Source organism: Notothenia rossii (assembly GCF_949606895.1).
Source record: "Notothenia rossii genome assembly, chromosome: 6".
NCBI classification, from domain to species: domain Eukaryota; kingdom Metazoa; phylum Chordata; class Actinopteri; order Perciformes; family Nototheniidae; genus Notothenia; species Notothenia rossii.
Window position 1 is genome coordinate 39,297,980 of NC_136909.1, and position 15,551 is coordinate 39,313,530.

The following is a 15,551-nucleotide window of genomic DNA, read 5'->3' on the forward strand; positions in this document are numbered from 1 at the left end:
GCTGCGCGGGTGCGCAGGGGATTACCCAATAGCGATAGCCTTAGAGGGCGAAGCCATATAAGAAATAGAACTACCCCGGTAAGAAGAGAACCAGTGTCGTAGGGCCGGAAACCCAGAGTTTACCCTGAAGTTACCTCGCTAAGCGAAAATCCTGCTTCGTAGTACAGGCCTCAGGTGGATAGTACGAGACTACACACATATAAACATGGAACAACATTACCCAGGCATATGTGCAAAATATTATTTATTATTCACCAATCTTTGATCTACAACCCGTTTGCTATCATTTTGGTACAACTCATTGTGACGAAGGTAACTTCGTCACTGTGGACTGACGGCTTCGGGCCTTGAATATGTGCACATTTGTATACAATTTATACTATTGATGTAGTGTTTATTGTATTTTTTTTTTAAATGGGTTCCCCTTTCCCCTTGTCTGTTGCCGTTGATTGTGTGCACCTGGTGCCCTGTGTTGTCTCCTCTCCCCTCACCTGTGTCCTGTTAGGTTGATTGGGTTGTGCATTTAGGCTCTGGGGTTTTTCTGTTTGAGAGAGGGTGTGTGAGATCGTTGTGGCTGGTGACTGTGCTCACAGCAACAGCAGGATTGAGGCTGTGTGTCATGTGTTCATGATGTAATAAATGCCCACACTGGGTTGTATTTTGGACGTTCTACCTCTGCCTCCTTGCTTGGTCTGGGCCGCTCAATTGTCAGCTTCACACTCATTCAAAGCATTTACGTTTAATAATTAATATGGCATAGGTCACCTGTGTTACGCAGCGAAGAGTTTTATATGATTAGTATAGTTTCTGACGCATTATTCAATTTCCACACCATAAATATGAATAAACCTACGATTAAGTTTGGTGGTTCAAATCTTGTAGTTGATTAGTCAGAATGGCTTCGGTTGCTAGGCTAACATCATCCATTTTATACAATCCACTATTTTATTTTATCTTTTTTATTATTCAAATATTGTGATTGATTTTCCACATATAACAAACAGCAGCACTCAACATTCAAAAATACAGCACACACAGAAAGTATACAAAATATCAATTGACATCCAGAAGAGATACAAAATATGTATATAGAAATTAAAAAAAAATTATTAAATTAAAAACTACATGGTTAAATAACCTAAAGTAAAAATGAAAACATAAATGAATTTAAAAAAACAGTGTGGGGGGAGGGGGGGAGTTGGCTACATTATTTTAATGTTAGAGAATTCGTTCTCAAAGTAGGACAGAAATGGTTGCCAGACCTTATAGTACTTTGTGATAGAGCCCCGGGTAGTGGGCTTTAGCTGCTCAAGTTTAAGATGGGACATTACTTCCTCTACCGAGCGCTTATGAGACGGCGGTGCAGCCTTCTTCCAACTAAAGAGTATCAGACGTCTAGCAAGTAGGGTAGAGAATGCCACAGCCTCAGCCTGATCAGTTGTCTCCTGTGTGACCACGCCAAGTAATGCAGTCAATGGGTTTGCATCCACAGCCGTGTTACACATGTACAAAAAGGTTTTAAATATACCAGTCCAAAAAGGGGCCAGTTTTGGACAGAGCCAAAACATGTGACTTAGGCTGGCCAGTTTACTTGCAGATAAATGTAACCTATACAAAACCTTAAATTGTAGCAGCCCATGTCTAATGCACATTGAGGATGAGTGGACAAATTGAATTGCTGCCAAAATGCTTCCTCCAATTGCCTCATTAAGTGATTAAGCGACAGAGCGGCGACCCTCTGAATATTGTCATATAATACAGACACCAGACCCCTGTCACAGGGATCCATATTTAAACAGTCATCAATCCAGGTACTCTGTGGGGCTGCTAGAGAGAAGTGGGTCCTGACATAACTACGTATCTGCAAATATCTGAAGAAACATGACTGTGGGATATTGAAATCATTCTTTAACTGTTCAAAATAAATAAATTGTCCATTTTTAAAAAGATCTTTAACACACCTAATCCCTCTCCCATGCCATAACCAAAAAGATGGATCAGTGAGAGATGGAGAAAAATGTACATTTGCCAGAATTGGGGAAGCAATAAGTGCCTGTTTGTGTTTGAAATGAATTCTAATCTGAGTCCATATCTTTAGAGAGCCTTGGATGACTGGGTTATTCGTCCAGTAGTTTTTACTCAAGGGTAGTGGAGCACAAAATAAAGAGCGTAGTGACACTGGATTACTTGAATGCTGCTCCATTACAGACCAAACTGAGGATTGTCCGTCACATCAACCCAAAACATCAGCTTGTGGATGTTGGCAGCCCAATAATAATACAAATAATTGGGTAAGGACAAACCACCTTCCCCCTTTGGCCTTTCCAAATACTCTTTCCTAATTCGAGGTACAGCTTTATTCCAAATAAAAGTGGAAGTGCATTTATTTAATTCCCTAAAGAAGGATTTAGGGACAAAGATTGGGATTGCCTGAAACAGAAATAAGAACCTGGGCATGATCGTCATTTTAACAGAATTAACCCTGCCAGCTAGTGACAGGGGGAGGGTCGACCATCTCTCCATGTCCAGTTTAGCCTTATAAAGCACTATTTTAAAATGATTGTCCATCAGATCTTTGTTTTTGTACGAGACATAGACACCTAGGTATGTAAGGCTGTCCTTACACACAGAGAAAGTGAAGTTCTGAAATGACATTTGACGTGCTTTATCATTTATGGGGAATAGAACACTTTTACTCAGGTTCAATTTATAGCCCGACACCCGGCCAAACTCGGCGATAAGTTCCAAGGCAATAGGTATAGTGGCATGGGGCTCCGAAAGAAAAAGAAGAAGATCATCCGCATAGAGCGACAATTTATGCAATTCTCCCCCCCTTTGCACTCCAATTAGACTAGCGGTCTCTCTTAACAGTATTGCCAGGGGCTCTATAGCAATATCGAATATCTGGGGGCTCAGTGGACAACCCTGTCGTGTCCCACGAAAAAGTGGGAAATAATGAGACATTATACTATTAGTTCGAATTGAAGCTTTAGGCGCTGTACAAAGGATCTTGATCAGCCAACAAAAAGTAGGGCCGAAGCCGAACTTCTCGAGCGCAGTGAACAGGTAATTGTATTCAACCCTATCAAACGCCTTTTGTGCATCCAAGGATATAATAAGTTCAGGTTCGACATTATTGGGCTGGTAGATAACATTGTACACACGGCGGAGGTTGCTTGAAAGTTGTCTACCCACAATGAAACCAGTCTGATCTGGATGTATCAATTTAGGCATAATTTTCTCAAGTCTCCCTGCTAGGACCTTGGACAGAATTTTATTGTCGCAACATAAAAGACTAATCGGGCGATATGATTCACACAACAACGGATCTTTATTCTTTTTGAGTAATAATGAGATAGAGGCCTGCGTCATAGTTGGGGGAAGAGCCTTCCTAACCGGGGCCTCCTCGAATACCTTTACTAATAGCGGCAGTAGTTTAGGGGCAAATTTCTTTAAAAAATCACTGGGATAACCATCAGGGCCTGGTGCTTTTCCAGGCTTAATTTTTTTAATTGCATTGTCAATCTCTGTTAAAGTTATATTTCTCTCCATTCCAGATTTGTCAGATTCATCCAAAGAGGGCATTTCAATTTTACTAAAGAGGTTATCTACCTTGCTACTACTACCGAGGTGTACAGATTCTCATAGAAAGACTGGAACTGGGCATTAATGTTTTTTTGGTCTGTGACAATATTACCTTCCTCATCTTTTATTGCAGATATAAAACCTGCTTTTGCTGACTGTTTAAGTTGATGGCACAAAAGCTTGCTGGCACGCTCCCCATGCTCGTAGAAATTAAAGCGTGATTTTAAGTGAAGATCTACAGCGTCCCCATTGGACAAAGAATCAAATTCTGTCTGAAGCGAAATTCTCTCCTTGTAAAGATTCTCCGAAGCCAATATTGAATGTAATTGGTCAATCACTTTAATCCTATTAATCAATTCTGTAACTCGTTTGAATTTCCTTTTAGTTTCACCAGTGTTATAAGATATCACTTGCCCCCTTGCATATGCTTTCATGGTTTCCCATAGTGTGAAAAAACGTATCTCTGGGGACTCATTGGTTTCGAGAAAGAAATCTATTTGTGTGTTTATAAAGTCAACAAAGTTTTTTTCCGCAAGCAGTCTAGGATTAAGGCGCCATACGCGTTGGCGGAGTGTATTTTCCGGAAAACAGAGCTTCAAAAGTACTGGGCAATGGTCTGATATGACTATACTGTTGTATTCCACCTGTGTAGTTATGGGCAATAGTTTTTGGTCAATTAAAAAACAGGTTTGGTGTACTGGGGAGAAAAAAGAGAACTGTTTGGAAGTCGGGTATTTAAATCTCCAGGGGTCAATCAGTCCGTAGGCTTGAAGGAATGTATTTATGCAGCTTGCTGATTTATTAGGTATTGTGACCTTACTGCCACAACGATCTAGCACAGAGTCTAGGACACAATTTAGGTCCCCCCCTAATATTAATTCATGCGAGTCTAGGCCTGGCAACAGTGAGAAAAGATTCCTGAAGAAATCAACATCATCCCAATTTGGGGAATACACATTTGGAAGCACTACTGGCTTATTGAACAGTTTACCTTGAATAATTATGTAACGACCATTTTTGTCCCTTATGGGTTTTTGACTCTTCAAACTGCACATCTCTGTGCAGGAGAATAGCTGCTCTTTGAAGCATTAGCCGGTCTTTATTTAATAAATGAATTTCCTGTAAATATGCTATTTCAGTTTTTAATTTGTTTAGATGAGAAAACACCTTGCTTCGCTTAACCGGGTGATTCAATCCCAAAATCCCCTTACATTCCAACTCACCACCGTGGTGTCTGCCCTGCCTATACCTTTATCTACAGACGCCATCGATATGATCCTTCAATTTATGTTACTGCATTGGGGAGTCCCTGAGCTTGGTAAAAGGGTTGTAGCCAAAGAACAAAAACAAAACAAAACAAAAAAAAAGGGTGGGAAGGGGAGGATGAGCACTTGTACACATACATTTTCACAAACATAAAACACAATAACAACATGACAAACGTTATGCTTGTCTCCCGCATGGAGACTGCTTGCACATCCAGTAAACCTCTTCTCCTAAACTGCTTACCATGCAAGCCCCCCATGAGAACTGAACAATGAACTCAATATAGCTCCTTCTCTTCAGCTGACCAGGCAATGCTGAATATAGTGACATCCTAGTTTGAAATATCAGCTAGGTAATGTAACAGCCCTGAACATGTTATGGCTCAATAAAATAAAACGTTAATGTCCCATATGGTTACACAATGATATTATTGTCCGTGACGTGGCTTGGTAGCACCACATTTTTTCCCAGCAAGAACAATAAAGAAAAAAGAAACGTTATCAAATGGGAAATCCTGAGAATTCTAGATAGGGAGAAAGAAAATATTTCCCAAACATAACCACATATATTGTCCGGCCGAGTTGTTTCTCGTCTCCATCTACAGCAGTGGTTCCCAACCTGGGGGGCGCGCCCACCTTGGGGCGGCCCCAGAAATTGCAGGAGGGGCGCCAGGCCTCAGATGATTTGAGGCCAAATATCATATTTAGATATTATATTTTAATATAATTTAATATATATTTTATTTAATTTTTTACATATACAGTAATTGTAAAGCAATACATGATTGTCTCTAAAAGCATTGTCTCTACATTACAATAAAATATAAAAAATTATTGATTAATGAATTTGAATAACAATTCAAGTTAGCTATTAAAGGCATAAAAAGACAGAAATGCATAATTCTTTCTTTAATAGAATGTTTCTTCTGCCCGTAAATTGTCCAATGGATAAGCGCATTTTTAAAACATAGTCATTGTCCATGCCGGTTTCAGTTGGATTATTTGTCAAAGTTGCTCCGATCAGATCGGCCTCCTCCATTTTGTAGATTATTTACGACTTTTGAATCCACATAAACACATCGGCAAAATCTGGCTTACTTTGAGCATGTGTTTTAAACAGTTTAATCCCTTTGTGAATTGTTTCCACTTCCGCGCCGTCCTTTAATTTCTTCATACAGTGGGAATCCAAATGAATTAATCCTGAGTCCAATAACCATCAAAGTCACTCCAATAGTGCTCCTTAATTACGCTTTCATCCTTCTTTAACAAAATACTTCACATTCATCTAGTAGTTGTAGCATTTTTGAGACTTTTAAACTTTAATGTAACCCCCCCCCCCCCACACACACACACACACACAAGGGGGGGGGGGCGCAACTTCCAACAGGAGTCATTTGGCCCAAGGCCAGTGGCGGCTGGTGGAAAATATTTTTGGTCGGGCTATGGAAATAGGGACCAAACCATACTAGGGCGGTCCGGGGGGATCCTCCCCCGGAAGACATTTTTGAGAAATGACCCCTTAAATTATGACTTCTGGTGATGTTAGAAGGGGGGGGGGGGGACAAATTGAGGCTTAAGAAATATGAGATAATCCATAATCTTCAGTGTGGTTAGCTATGAATCTTCCAAAACTGTGCAACGGTACAGTATGCCCACACAAACTGCAGAACACTGGTGCTTTGGGAACACTCATGGTAGCGCGTCTCTTTAGCAGCGCGCGCAACTCAAAGTTTGTCAGGGTGAGGAAGAAAACTGAACAAGAATCGACAACTCCACCCTCTGCTCACTCCTTTCCTGTGAAATGCAGGTCCAGCCCACACATATGCTCCATGGTCCTACAGGCATTGCCCTTACAACTACAATAAGCATGTAAATGTTAATCTACAGCTCCGGCGATCCACTAGCACCGGAGTCTCCACCTGCAGACGCAGCCATCCTCGACAACTACTGTAGCGTCACCTTGGATACGAGTCTAAACAACTCACAGACACACAGGCCAGGGCGCTGACAGGGCGCCCTTCGAGCATCAGATCTGACGACGCTGATTGGCTGAAATTATGTTTCGGCGGCATAGTATACAGATAGCAACAGTCAGCTTGTTGGCTGCTGCTGCTCTGGCTGAGGGCTCCTTTCTACCGCCCGGACGAGAGAGGGTAATGACACACGCTGCGGCCAGGCAGGAAACATGTGACTTATCAGTAACTTTAGACATCGTAAAACAATTTTAAACGAGATTTTATTGTAGATTATACATTTTACTGATACCAACTATATAATATTTACCTTGTTCATTAAAAAAAATATATATATATATATATATATTTTTATTTTTTTATTTTGAATGACAATCAAACATGTGGGAAGAGGGGGGCAGTGGCCAGCCGCTACTGCCCAATGCTCTTGGGAAAAAAGGTTGGGAACCACTGATCTACAGCATATGGAGCTGGAATTTTAGCCCTTGGCCAATACTCACCAGAACATGTCCATTATGAAGCCTTGCGCACCACCTTGTTAAGAACGAACTCCTTTGCCAGTTTTGGATCGCTGAAACTTGCCTCTTGGCCCCCCGATGTTGTGATCATCAGTATGGCAGGGTATTTCAGGCCATATTCCCTCACAGTTCTGCAGCAGCCCTCTCACCTCGGTAAAAGCTGCCCGCTTTTTACTCACCGCCTGAGTAAAGTCCGGCAGAAGCCAGATCTGGTCACCGTCGGGGGTCGTCACTGATTTCATCTCGATTGCTTTCTTTAGCAGCGATTATTTTTCGGAGAGATAGTGGAATTTCACAATAAAAGCCCGCGGTGGGAGCCCGTCTTGTGTCGCTCTGCTGCGGGGAGCGCGGTGCGCCCGGTCCAGGGTCGGGGGCTTGTCGAGACCAATGCGGCTTTCACACCAGCACTTTTCCCTTTCTAGCTCCGAGCTAGAGCTTTTCTGGTTCAGCTCTGGTTTCCCTTTTCTGCTCCTGCTCTGTTCACACCACCCAGAGCCCCATTGGTGCAACCGCTGCTGCGTCATGACGTCACCGTTTACATCGCTGATTTGCTCCCCAACGGCGCTTACAACAACAACAACGGGGGACTGCGTCGGGTCGATGATCTTGTTGCTTTTAATCACACAAAGTCAGATTAAATAAAATAACGACTTCTCCAAGCTTATACTTTTCTCCAGAGTGCCGTGGTTCATTGCTTATTAATGTGTTTCAGCGGCATTTACCGACCGCTGCAGTGCTGGCTGCTCTTCCAAGGGAGTTTATTCTCCCGTTAGCTCCGGGTTAGCTAATACTTTAGAGCGGCCTCTCTAAAGTATTCACTGTCTGACTGTCACACAAGCAGCTGATACATATCCCCAATTCCCCTTAAGTATGTGTGTCAGTCTGAATTGACGCTGTATGGCATCACAACGCTGTTATTAAAGTGTCTGGTATAAAATGGGTGATGTTAGCATAGCATAGATGTTAGCGAAGGGGAGACGGGGAGCCGGATTTAAATGCAAGCGCGTCGGAAAAAGTCAAGAAATTAGCAAAAACCTAAAAAAGAAGCAGCATCTGGCTGCATTTCAATGATATTGGAGAAAGCAAAGCTGAGTGCAGGATTTGTAAAATGAAAATAACCTTCAGAGCAGGGTTTTGTTTTGGTAACCACTCAGGATTTATTGTCAGAGGTGGGAGAAGTTCAGATCTTGTACTTAAAAAAGTAAAAGTACCGGAATACTCGGTTACAGTAAAAAGTCCTGCATTCAAAATGTTACAAGTAAAAGTACAAAAGTATTAGCATCAAAATATACTTAAAGTACCACCTGCAGAGGGATCTAGATTCAGGTGTTCTTTTCCCCATAAAGACCGCCTCGCTGCACATTATCCCTTGCATAAATATAGATTGTGGGTCCCTTATAACATGTTGTACACTGTGGAAATAAACATTCTGGTCACCTTAACATCAGGGATCTTATAAATTAAACTCCTTCTGAATCAAACCGTCACGGTAGCCTTACCTTACTGATCCCTCTTAAATTAGAAAAAAACACGTTACTTTACCAGCAGAGAGAAAATTGATTATTAAATTATTAATGTGACTAATAAAGAGCAGTTTGATTATTAAGTATTATCCTGTTGATCAGTGTCATTACATTTGTTGAAAAGCACATCATGACTTGAGACTTGACTTGGACTTGTGCGCAAAGACTTGAGACTTGACTTGGACTTGAGCGCAAAGACTTGAGACTTGACTCAGACTTGCAAAACAATGACTTGCTCCCACCTTTGGTAAATAGAATATGTGTATGGTAGGTATGTGGGAGGAATGATGGGTGCGTGTTGAAATTGGTGACTGTGGATACTGGTGAGTGTAGACTGTGGGCTGTGTCCCTATGGTATTTATCATGACACGTGGCTGGTAGGTCGGTTGACCTAGGGATGTGTTTGAGAACATCTGGCCAGGGCGTCAGTCTCTGGTAGATCTTCTTAGTGCAGGCTGAGTCTCTTGGACATCTCTTTCTTGGTCATCGGACTGACACAGACCTTGCTCATTGTAAGGTTGAGGCTCACCAGCGCTTAGCACTTGTTCATCTTGTCTCTCTTGTTCTTCCTCAGTAACACTTTCAGATTCAGGCTCAACAGGAGCTGTTTCCTCAACACAAACTTCTATCCGCTCAGGCGGGGTTTGTGTCCCACAGTTAACCCTTAGATGAGGCCTGGTGTTACGGCTGCTGTTTCTGTCTGTTCATTAATCTGCCTGTGAGTGTTTGCAGCTGTGTGCGTGTGTGTGTGTGATATGTAAATGAGCTGTGTGGTTGCCCTGACGTCATTGGCTGTCATCTCCTGGTCCGCCTCTGAAGAGGGTGATTGGATCGACGACAGCCAATCGCAGCGCACAGCCGGCGCACAGCCGGCGCACAGCCGGCGCACACCTGCTGGGGAGGAGTACAAAGGCCGCGGACTGTCATCACTCTGGAGGCTCTGTTGAGGAACAGACGCCTCTCGCTATTTGTGCGTCATTCTGTGCTTAACTTGTGTGGTCTTAGTGATTGTGATAGATTCTGTTAACAGGGGTTAACTCGTGTGGGGTTAGTTTTGTGTAATAGTTACCTCAGATGTGTTCCCTTACAGCTTCCCTTAGTTAGATTGTACCACTTTGATAGTGAGGGTTTTCGTTATTATTATTATTACCTATTTTCTTTGTATGTACACAGGCTCCCTTTTTAGAGTCCTCTCTTAGTTTGGTTGCCTATTTAAACTTGCGCCCTTGTGGCCTCTTTTGTTTGTTATGTAAACCGGTGTTTGTGGCAATTTGTTTGTTTCAGGCTGCTTGCCTGCCATTTTGTTTACCAGCTGTTTAAAAATAAACCGCTTATAATTATACCAATTCCAATCTGGTTTGTTGCTTCCCTCTGATTCCCCTAGCTCAGAAGGGAACGTAATACCTGGCTTGTTCATTTCTTTGGCATACGTAGCCAATACCGTGGAGCTTCATCTTCATCTGATTCACTTGTGTCACCATCATGTCTTTGTTCAATCGTGTTTGATGGTCTTGTTGTCTTGACGTTTCTCTTTTGTGGTTTGGCTGGTGCGTTTGTGACAACTGGCTCTACAGGTAAGTCGTTTACTTGGAGCAACACGTTTCTGTGGAGAGTGCGGATGCGACCTCCCCCTGTTTCTGGGCTCACCTTATAGACGTGGTTATCACCAAGCTGTTCTCTGATGACGTAGATTGTCTTTTCCCAATAAGGCTTTAACTTGCAGGGACCTCCTCGTTCAGCGAGATTACGGACAAGGACCCTATCTCCTGGCGGAAGAGTCACACCTCTGTTTTTTCTGTCATCATTTTTGCCTTTAGCACTCGACTTCTGACTGTTGGTGCTAGCTATCTTATATGCTTCGATCATTTTCTCTGCCCATTGTTCTGCGTAACTTCTGGCTGTGCTTGGTTTTTCTTCTGCTACCAACCCGAAAAGTAGGTCAACAGGAAGTTGTGGGTGACAACCATACAACAGATAGTGTGGGGAGTAACCCGTCGATTCGTGCTTGGTACAGTTGTATGCATGAACGACATGATGCAGGTGATCTTTCCAGCTCTCTCTCTCGTTCTCGCCCAGTGTTCGGAGCATTTGCGACAGGGTTCGATTAAACCTCTCAGCAGGGTTTCCTTGCGGGTGGTATGGGGAGGTCCTGGAATGGCTCACACCGGAGAACTGTCTGAGGGCTCTGAGAAGCTCATTTTCAAACTCCCTTCCCTGATCATGGTGGAGTTTAGCTGGATATCCAAACCGAGGGACAAAGTCATTGAATATTTTGTCAGCAGCCGTCTTGCCTGCCTTGTTTCTTGTGGGGTATGCTTCGGCAAACCTGGTGAAGTGGTCAACAACCACCAGAATGTACTTGTACCCTCCACGGCTGGTCTCAAGGTGGAGAAAGTCAATACAGACAAGTTCAATGGTGAGCTTGATGTTAGAACCCCCATGGGCGCTCTGTCATGTAAAGCTGGCTTGTTCTGCTTTATACAATGACATTTATTGGTTATGTACTCTTCAATATCTCTTTTCATAAAAGGCCAATAAAATATTTCTCTTGCAAGGCTCAAGACTCTCTCTATACCAACATGTCCCATATTGTCGTGCAGGTGAGTGAGGGCTGTCTGCCTATAGGTAGTCGGCAAGACTAGCTGTTTGCGACCAAGCGTCTTCCTATACAGGAGGCCATTTTCCAAGTACAGCCTGCTCCACTCTCTTGAGATTTCCCTGGTCGATTTTTCCAAAGTCCCGCGTATTTCTTCAGTCATTTCTGTGTTGTTCTCTTTTAACTGCAATATTTTCCCAATGGCAGGATCTTTCCGTTGCTCGCTTACCAGTTCATTGTGGTCGATTACTGGAAAAGGTTCTGTGTGTGTTTGTTGTTGAGATGAGATGTTCCGTGCTGCCACCCATGCAACTTCTCCTTGTTGGGCTGTCCTGCTACCTTCCCAGGTGGCACAAACTGCTTCTTCTGACAGTTTCTCTGAACACTGCCTCATGTAGGTGTTTATGTCAAGGGGGCAACGAGAGAGTGTCTGCGTCAATGTTGAGTCTGCCTGGCTTGTACCTTATTTCAAAGTGGAAGTCTGCAAGCTGCCCTACCCAGCGATGACCCACTGCATTGAGCTTAGCAGTGCTCATCATGTAAGTCAAAGGATTGTAGTCAGTATAGACAATGAAATGTGGGGCATAAAACAGGTAGTCTCTAAACTTATCATATACAGCCCATTTCAAGGCCAGGAACTCGAGCTTCCCACTGTGGAGATGGTAACTCTGTTCGGCTGGTGTTAGTGTGCGGGACCCATAGCCAATCACTCTCATCTTTCCATTCTGGTTCTGGTAAAGAACAGCTCCAAGACCTAGTTGAAAGGCATCTGTGTGGACTGTGAAAGGACTTTCGAAGTCTGGATACGCCAACACTGGTGGGTTGGTTAGGATGTGAATGAGATGTTCAAGGATCTGCTGGTGCTCTCTGTTCCACTCTACTTTGTTTTACCCTTGGTCGGCTTGGTTTGAGGTGAGTCAAACTTGATCTGGAGCAGCGTGTATAGTGGTCTGGCTATTCGTGAGAAATCCTGCACATATGTTCGGTAATAGCTCAGAAAACCCAGCAGCCTCCTGACATCACCTACAGTCTGTGGAGTTTTCTCTTTCAGTGCTTGCACAGCCTCGACGTCTTTCGGATCCACTCTTACCCCATCTGCAGACACAAGCCGTCCAACATATCTTACTTCCTTGCGAAATAACTCGCACTTTTCTGGTCTCAACTTTACCCCATGACGCTGCAGAGCTTTCAATACACGTCGCAGCACCTCAACATGTTCTTCAAAAGACTTAGAGAAGCAGAGGACATCGTCTAGATAAGGGATGCAACACTCATCCCTGAGCTCCTCGAGCATTTCCTCCATGCTTCTTTGAAAGGCTGCTGGTGCGTTTGACAAGCCAAAGGGCATTCTGACCCATTCATATAGATCCCACGGGATCGTGAAAGCAGTCGGGTGCCTTGAACCGGCAATAAAGCCCTGGTGATATGCCTTGCCCTGGTCTAGAATGGTAAACCTGGCTTTGAACACTAAAACACTGAAACTTTGACTCAAAGTAAATGTATTATGTCAACAAATTTCACTTAGCAGTATTAGGTTAGGAAAGCAATAATATTAAGTTTAAATAAATAAAATATTATATAAAATAAAATATTAGGATAACTTAATATTATTGCTCTAACCTACTACAGTTATGTGAAATGTGTTGACATCATACATTTAATTACCTCACTAACATAGTCAGAGTGAGGGACATCATGACGTGGCTCCTCCTTTAGTCGTGGAAAAGAAAACTGATCCTTAAGTGGTTCGCAAGATGAACCAACAGTGGAACCAGCAAGGAACTAGAACAGAATTAATCTCAGTGGAAAAGGGGTCTGAGTGAATGATACAGTGATAAGATATAACCAGAGGTGAGAGAAGTACTCAGATCTTGTACTTGAGTGAAAGTAGAAGTAGAGTGTAGGAATACTCTGCTACGTAAGTAAAAGTCCTGCATTGTTACATACTCATGTAAAAGTACATAACTACTCGCATCAAAATATAGTTAAAGTACCAACAGTAAAAGTAGTCATTGTGCAGATTGGTCCATTTCAGAATAATACATATGATATGTGTTATAATTATTGATCATTAAAGTGTTCTCAAAGCTGGTAAAGGAGCAGCTAATTTGAATGACTTTGTATACTGCAGGGTAGCTTGTTAATTTACTCCAGATGGAACTAAAGTCTGATTTAACACTTGATTATATTTCACATCATTCATCCACATCTGAAAAGTAACTAGAGGTATTAACTAAATGTAGTGGAATAAAAGTGCACCTTTTACCTCTGAATTGTAGTGGAGTAGAAGTACAAAGTAGCCTAACATTGAAATACTGAAGTAAAGCACAAGTATCTCAAAATTGTTCTTAAGTACTTGAATACATTTACTTAGTTACTTTACACCTCTGGATATAACGTGCTCAGTACATGCTGTGGAGAGGTAAGATGGAGGTGTTTTTGATCTTTTCCAGCAGTTTCTCTCTCAGTGTCTGTTTGTGGACTTCATGCCAGAGGTATCGAGGGTTTTCTACGGGTGGAGGCTGCAGCATCCCCGTTGACTCCACCTTCTCTCCGTCCTGGTTGCGTTGGACGCGGTCGGGCACCAGCGCCACCAGCGTGTTGAAGCACACGCCGTCCGTCCTGCCCTGCTGCCGGCCACTGTGCTGCAGGCTAAAGACGCCCAGAGTGTTGACGTCATGGTCGTAGTACGCCGTCGGCAGCGCCTCCTGCACCACCATGTTGGCCGCCCACGTCACAGCGTGGGTCTTCACTGCAGCAGCCGAGGGGAGGTGGAGCCCGGGAGCTGAGAGAGAAGGGGGGGTGGGTTAGTTATAGGGATTGGAATTTGAAAGCAAATTAATATTCGAATATTCGACCCCCAAAAAAACGGTTAACCGAATTTACGAATCCTATACTTTTTATTTTTTTATGTAAAAAAAAAAAAAAAGGTTTTAATAATAAATACATTTTCGTTTGTTGTGTTGGACTCTCCGTTAGAGTGGAACGTTACACATTTTTTTTTTCTTTGATATTTTTCTGAAGATATTTAAAATGGCACTTTCATATACATTTAATTAATCCATTTGATAACGTGTAATCAATTTAGGCACCCCTCCCATAAAAAAATTGAATATTCGATTAATCATTCCCATTCCTAGTTAGTTCATGGAGATTCAGATAATACAAACAGAGACACATGGAGGAGGTTTGTGTCTCATTTAGTATCAACATCTATTTCAACAATATCAATTAATTTCTCACATATGTTGATGTAATCTGAATTAAATTGAAAATAATACATGCAATCGAATTCGATTTTTCATATTCACGACCATATAAAAAAGGTTTTAACATTGAAAGTCATACTCTGATGTTCAGTGAACAATATCAAAATCCAAATTTTTAAAATGTGAATGTAACATTAACAGTGTGACGAAGTTTCCATTTGTGCATGGACTATTTTACATTTTAAAATATGCAGCTTTTTCCTTAAACAATTATTATTCAAAAGATTATTTCCGCGGCACACCTTCATATGATCATTATAGTTATAAAAAAAATAAGAGAATAAAGGAAAAACAGTTATGAAATACTATAAGGCAGTAAAACAAGAATACAGTTTGAAAGGGGAGTGATTTGTAAAATATCCATAAAGAAAAAGAACATCTGCTTACAGTTGTGTTTCATCTGGGTGTTGAGAGATGTATCCATAGATCTCTTAATGTTGCTCTCAAAGTGCACCAGATTGATGCTTTTAACTTCAATATTTAAAAAAAATCTTCCCGGGGGAGCATCCCCCGGACCCCCCTAGAGGAGGTGAGGTCTGCTCCCCACTCGTAAAAAATAGCACTTTCCCCCTGCCTATATGCCGTGAGCTGATTATCGAGCATTCATTGTAACAGTCGCGGGTTTACTGTGTGTTTGCGTGTGGGGAGTTTTTTTGTGCGTGCTCTATAGTGCCCGTAATAGTGTTCACTGGAGTCCAGCACCTCAGCACCCCCACTCAAAATACCTTCCCGTGCCTCTGCTTACACACGTCTGTTCTCTGACCGACAGGTCCGCACGCACTCTCCAGCCGAAACTCTAATAAGCATTCATTCACAAACTTC

At 42.4% G+C, this 15,551-nt stretch overlaps 1 protein-coding gene across 8 annotated transcripts in view; it reads right to left on the reverse strand.

Annotated features, from left to right (window-relative positions):
* Positions 1-8,473: 8,473 nt before the first annotated feature.
* Positions 8,474-15,551, reverse strand: part of nudt18 (nudix (nucleoside diphosphate linked moiety X)-type motif 18) — a 32,687-nt gene continuing 25,609 nt past the window's right edge. For all 8 annotated transcript variants that reach the window (XM_079688554.1, XM_079688555.1, XM_079688557.1 and 5 more), the window contains one exon: positions 8,474-14,245. In XM_079688554.1, the coding sequence (XP_079544680.1) occupies positions 13,863-14,245 (383 nt within the window). In that variant the 3' untranslated portion in view covers positions 8,474-13,862. The remainder of the gene's footprint in view (positions 14,246-15,551) is intronic.